At 31.6% G+C, this 6,312-nt stretch overlaps 1 protein-coding gene across 1 annotated transcript; it reads right to left on the reverse strand.

Annotated features, from left to right (window-relative positions):
* Positions 1 to 1,644: 1,644 nt before the first annotated feature.
* On the reverse strand, positions 1,645 to 5,961 carry LOC127723012 (uncharacterized). Its single transcript, XM_052229415.1, has 2 exons — positions 5,830 to 5,961; positions 1,645 to 3,571 (listed from the first exon to the last, which is right to left on the reverse strand). Exons 1-2 carry the CDS (start codon positions 5,843 to 5,845, stop codon positions 1,929 to 1,931), a joined length of 1,659 nt encoding a protein of 552 aa, XP_052085375.1. The 5' UTR covers positions 5,846 to 5,961; the 3' UTR covers positions 1,645 to 1,928.
* Between the last annotated feature and the right edge of the window lie 351 nt (positions 5,962 to 6,312).

Here is a 6,312-nt window from a genome sequence, read left to right on the forward strand (position 1 = left end):
ATTTCATATTTTCTAAAATAATATATTTTCTCAATAAAATTCACTTTTAAAAACTTTTACATAAAAGAACACCTATGACATATATTTAGTTTTTTCTTACACAGTCAGATGTATGTGTTTCATTTAAATAAATTGTTTTATTCTTTATCATCTTGTATTGCCTTTACATGATGATTTTTACCCTTTTTGCATTTCTTTTTGGTGAAACTAAAGTTAATAGAGACAAAATTTTTTGATAGTAAAAATGTTGTGTGAGCTTTTCCAATCACTGTCTGTCATTGAATGTTGTTGTCGTACATGTATGTTAACTTTTACAAAAATATTCTCCTGAAACTACTGGACCCAATTTAACCAAACTTGGCTATAATTATTATGAGGTGAAGTAGTACCGATGTGTCATATGACCCAGTCTACCAACCAACATGTCCAACATAGGATATAATGCAAGTTTTCTCTTTTATCTTAAAAGCATCTACAGATAGAGATTTACCTACTGTTCATTTACATAAAAACTGTCTACTGACTTCTTATGTGAGTTATTGCCTTACATTACGCATTTTACTATTGTTTTTCTTGTTTATTTGTTCACGTCTTGATCATGCAAGGAATATTTGTCACCGGACGTTAAGCAAACAAAAATCAATCAATCGAAATTTTAGGGCTTCGATGCTCTTCAAATCTTTACTTTGGCATTTTCATTAATTTTTTGATTCTAGCGTACAGAAATATAAGCCTGAGTTTTTGAAACAAAGCGTTGAACATTGAAAACTCCAAATATATAGCTGCTGTGTAAAGTGTATTGTTGCAATTTTCGTAGATCCCTTCTTCTAATTTGTGTTACCAATTCGTTGAAGATTCGACAGCATATTTAAGGCAATGACCATTTTATTTCAGGTTTTTTGAGTCAGGAGGATTTTGTGTATATAACATCGGTCATTGAGTCTTACCACACACCAACTTAATCAAGTAACATAGTTCAATGAGTTTTTGCCTTCAATTAAATTCAAATAAATGCTCCTTGAAATTGATTTTATACACTTGCCACTTTTGTGAATAACAGAGAAAAATACTTACAGATTTTTTATATATAAGTTCCGAACTTGTGCTTAATGTGTATCATTATTAACATAAGAAAAAATCCCGCAGACTTTTAAACACATACAAAAAGTAATTTTCACCGTATGTGGCAGGTGCGTTAGATATTTTGAGTGACAAGTATTGTCAGTTTTCCTGCCGAAGGTCAGTGGTTCTCCTTTGGCAGTCCGGCTTCCTCGATCAATAAAAACTGACCACCAAGAAATAGCTAATAGTGCTGAATAGGTGTTAATCACCGAAACTAAATCAAATTAAAATCAAATCTGCGTCTCCTAAAACACAACAATTTTCAAAAAATCGATGTTTTGTCGGTGGCTTTTGAGTTGTTTGTTTTTTTTAATTGGATATAACAAGTCGCGTGTTGGTGACGTAGATATAACATTGGAAGATGTGATATAATTGCCATTGAGACAACTCTGCATAAGAGACCAAATGACATAGAAATTAACAACCATATGTCAACGTACGGCTTTCAACAATGAGCAAAACAAATACCACAAAATCAGCTATAAAAGGCCTCGAAATGACAAATGTAAAACACGTCAAACGTAAAAACTAACGGCCTGATTAATGCAAAAACATTGAACGAAATACAAATATGATATACAGTACAGCAACAAACGACAGAGTTTGATATTCTAGAATACTTCTATCTGATAACATAAATATATACTGTTTATGAGCTACATTTTAAATACAAGTGCTTGATAAATGAATAATAACATATACATTTGATATATTTGTTAAATTTTCCCGAAAATGTGTTATTGTGTCCTTAATGTCCTTTAAATATTTATAACTAATGTAAAACGTTCTTTTGCCTTCTTTGTACTTTACTTTGTTAAAAGTAACTGAACTAGTTTGGTAATCACTTCCTTAAAATCCCAAGTTTCTTTTTGTAGAAAACAAAAGTACTTGTCTACTTCTCTTCGGAAGGAAGCATCGTCAATAATATCAAACAAATCTTCCGTAGAGGGAAGGAAACATGAAAGAGGAGTTGCATTGTTATGGACTATTTTTGGTTCTTTAGGATCGATCTTCCGTTTGCCTGGTGTACTTTCGAATGGATTAAAATCGATCTCTCCATCAAAGTGTCCATAGTAAAACTTCACTTTGTCTTTTATGCTAGTCCTCGTGTATAACTCTGCATTTGACCCAAATCGTTTGGCATTCATTTGGAAGTGTATTTCACTCAACTCACGAAATGTTGACCCCTCATATTCTTTTTCCTGATTTATCCATTTATCCATTTGTCTGATATCGCTGGTCACTGTGTCATCTTTTGGAATCAAAAGTTTTAAAGATGGTGAATATGTTAATTTGTTTTCAAGATGTTTCGTTTTCATCGAGACGTATTCAACAAAGTTATAAAAGATTTGGTCATAACAATGTTTAAGTATAACAAAGAGTTCTACTACGCGTGTGCTAAAATGACCGTCAGACCAACATGAATCATCTGGATAAGCATGTATCATATAAAAAAGGATGTTCTTAAGTGTATACGAGCCAATTATTGATTCCTTGCATCGTCTACAATGTGCGCGAACCTCCATTGTCGGTAAAAATGTTTTAACAATGAGTTTTGCTACAGTGTAAACCCTTTGTCTGCTCTCTGTTTTTAAAAGAGCTTTCTCAAGATGAGCTTTGCTTGGTCGAAATGCGTGGTTTTCATATCTGAAAATAGCATAGATAACTCCGTCGTCGTTAGCTAACTTATCTATATAGTACTGCTTTATTTTCAAGTCATCTGCATGTGGGGAGAGTGTGGCCTTGCTAAAAGGAATCAAAATAGTAACATCGATATCTACTTCAAAACAGTCTGCGCTACGAACCAAATGAAAGGTTACAGCAGTTTTTCTAGTAAAGAAATTGCAACCCGTCAGCACTATTTTCCAATCATCATTCAAATTTTCAACCAATGCTGCTAGTAGCAATTCATGTATTCCAAATCTGATATCATTTGTAAATGCATCCGGGTATCCAAAATTGAAATCTTTGGCAAATTCACGGATATGTTTATTTTTATCCATACGGTCTGGATAAAATATATCTATCTCTGATAGTTGTGGTAGAATAATAACGAAATCGAATTCATCTGGTCTGCCAACTTTGGTTTGTTCGCCCATACTGCCAGCTAGATGAAGTTTGCTGTTTTGGAACACTGTGTACGTCTCCTGTAGTGAGTTAAGGGTCTTGTCGAAGAGTGTTTTTATATAGATTTTTTCATCTCCATTTGTCCCTTTTCTGTTACTTTCAATTGAATGCAATTTCGTCAAAAATGAGGTCCTATGGCATCCATGTGTTTGCAGCATCTGTCCTGATTCTGATTCTAAATGGGAAACAAGTCCGTTGATATCTTCGTCATCAAACTCACTACTTATGCTTTCAAAACTATGTTGGTGATCTCCCGGTATGGATTGATATGGCCATTTAAGTAAATTACCATATTTAGCGGAAAAGCGTGATTCTATTATTTCTGAAATAAATATAATTTTGTTTGTATTCAAGCTATGAATAATTAAACTTTTGACAATATTATACATAATTTGATTAAAGATGATATCAAATAACATACAGTATATCGGGTTTTTTTTTCGCATCGGCTTTTTTTCGCGAATTGATGACAAAATGGGTAGGTTAAATTTTCACTGTGTATAATTTTCGCTGAATGGGAAAATACACGCGAAAAAATAACTGTATCGTGTTGTCAAAGATGTAAACACCAAATCTTATTGGATGGCAGGTAATCGATTAAAAACAAATATGAGTACTACAAACCTAAATACACATAAGTCAGAGAACTTTCAAGTAACGTTAATTATGTATATTGGGACATGGTAATAAATTGATGTTTTTGATCATTACAGATGTACGGATATCCGTGTAAATCTGATTAATTTTTATTTTATTTTGACATTATATGCAATTTTTTGGGGTTATGACACCAATCAACAGATCGTCGCTAATTAACATTTTTTTAAATGTCACTGATTGCTGTGTTGTCAAACGGTGTGACACGTACGATAAGCCAATTTAATTATTATGAAAACATCTTTCTTGTGGTCTGTCGTCGGACAACATAGAAGACCTCATAATTAACAGTTAAATGTTAGAAACTTTCCAATAACGATAAATCTATGAATATGCAGGGAAATTTACGCGGGGTCAAATTTTCGAGTTTCTTTAGCTGCCGCGAACAAAGCGAAAATTAAACACACGCGAAAAAAGCCCGATATACGGTATTGCAAACACAATATAACCTGGTAAGATGGAGTTTGATTAGAAAATACAATACTTTAAATTCAGAAATTTTTGCATTCATTTATTATTGCCATTTTGGAAAAATGAACGAACATGCGAGATAAGTTATTGCGATTTCAGGAAAATTAACATACATAATTATGTTTCGAATGCAGAATGCTACTTTCATCCAGTCGCATTAATCGCACTAACGAAAACTTCGCAATATTATGTAAATTTATGATTCTCTATGAAATAGACCATGAAAAGTCAAGTTCTTTATTTACACCAGCATATGTTATAATTAAAGAATAACTAATCAAAGAATTCAAATATAGAAAAATATTCAACGATTCACCGAACAACACATTAATTCAAGAATTCGCGTAGCGCATGAGTTAATTATCAGTTATTCTTTATATTACATTGGCAAATGTCTTTTTTCTTTATAAAATAAACTATATCATTTTCTACGCATTTACAATTTGTTTTGATCAGACGTCAGCGACAACGTCTTTACAACGCATATTATTGTATGACGTCAGAGGAGTGAAATAACCACGTCTATTTCACATGTGAAATTATCGGTTTTTATTTCAGCGGCAAATCAATGTAGTTCATTGCAACCAATGTAATGAATATAATTACAACACCGCCTCTTTCCACAAAAAAATAAAAAAAAAAAAAAAAAAAAACTAAACTAATACATCATCAACATTAAAGTGAATAAATAAAAAATAAGCATAAACACTCATTAAGGAAAGCAGTGATCATCAATGTGGGCGACCAAGACCTTGTCCCCTTTAAAAACTTCACGTTATTTCATTTACACCAATGAATATAGTTAACATATTGTTAACATATGCACACTAGTATGTAAACAGCTCAGAGGTAAATGCTAATAAACTCACCAAAAATACAAGGCTTAAATTTTGTTTGCCAGACGTGCGTTTCGTCTAAAAAAACTCATCAGCGACGCTCGAATAAAAAAAGGTACTAAGTTGCAGTGCATTGAGGACCAACAATAAAATATTTGGCCCTAAAAAATGTTTGGGATAAATGCTGTCGCAATAAGTTACATATCGTGTCAACTAAATAACAATAGATATAGTAGTGCAAAATGTTATACAAATTAGTTGTGTTCTGATTGCCAAAAAGACAACAAGAGACTATTTATTACTTAATTTGACAGAATTTTATTATTCTATCTAAATAAAAAATGATTCAGCATATTGGCTTATATTATTACTTTAATTCTACCATCTACTTACCAGAAGAATTTGGTTGTTTATAGACGTATTATTGAAATAATTTTTGTCGTCAAGCTCCAAAAACCGCACCGAATATTGCTTACAAATTTATGAAAATTTCCTATAATTCAATTTATGTCAGTTTATGAATATTCAATATTAAACATGTCTAAATCAAAAAGCAAGACAAAATAATTCAAATATGAAAATAAAGCGGTATACTCGGTCTTATATTACAACTTACCATTGGAAGAAGACATGTCTTCCCCGATGATTAGAAAAATAATAGACGGTTACATCGTCACAGCTATTTCCATTGTAGACTTTAAATACTTTATCCCCATACAACGTATGAATAAAGTCGTTATCATTTAAATTACTATTTCCTTTCAATAAAGTTAGAATCTATATTTACAATCGTTCATATGAAACCAATTACAAGTTTTAACTACCTTATACAATATAACGCAAATAATGAATATATGTGCGTGTGTTAGTTAAATGTGGCTTTTTAATTTGCATGTCTACTTGGTCATTGATTTGTATTCAAAATGGTCTTAAAGAATTACAAGCAATCTGTAATCTTTACTGAATGAATAAATATGTTTTCATTTTTTTTGAAAAAAAGATGGTAATTTATAAATTAATATGATTTTATAAAAGAGGTTTTTGGTTTTGACAAAAAATTGTTTCAATTCTTCATTTCATTTTGGTATTAACGGTGTTT

The sequence above is a fragment of the Mytilus californianus genome, unplaced genomic scaffold (genome assembly GCF_021869535.1).
Source record: "Mytilus californianus isolate M0D057914Y unplaced genomic scaffold, xbMytCali1.0.p SCAF_13, whole genome shotgun sequence".
NCBI classification, from domain to species: domain Eukaryota; kingdom Metazoa; phylum Mollusca; class Bivalvia; order Mytilida; family Mytilidae; genus Mytilus; species Mytilus californianus.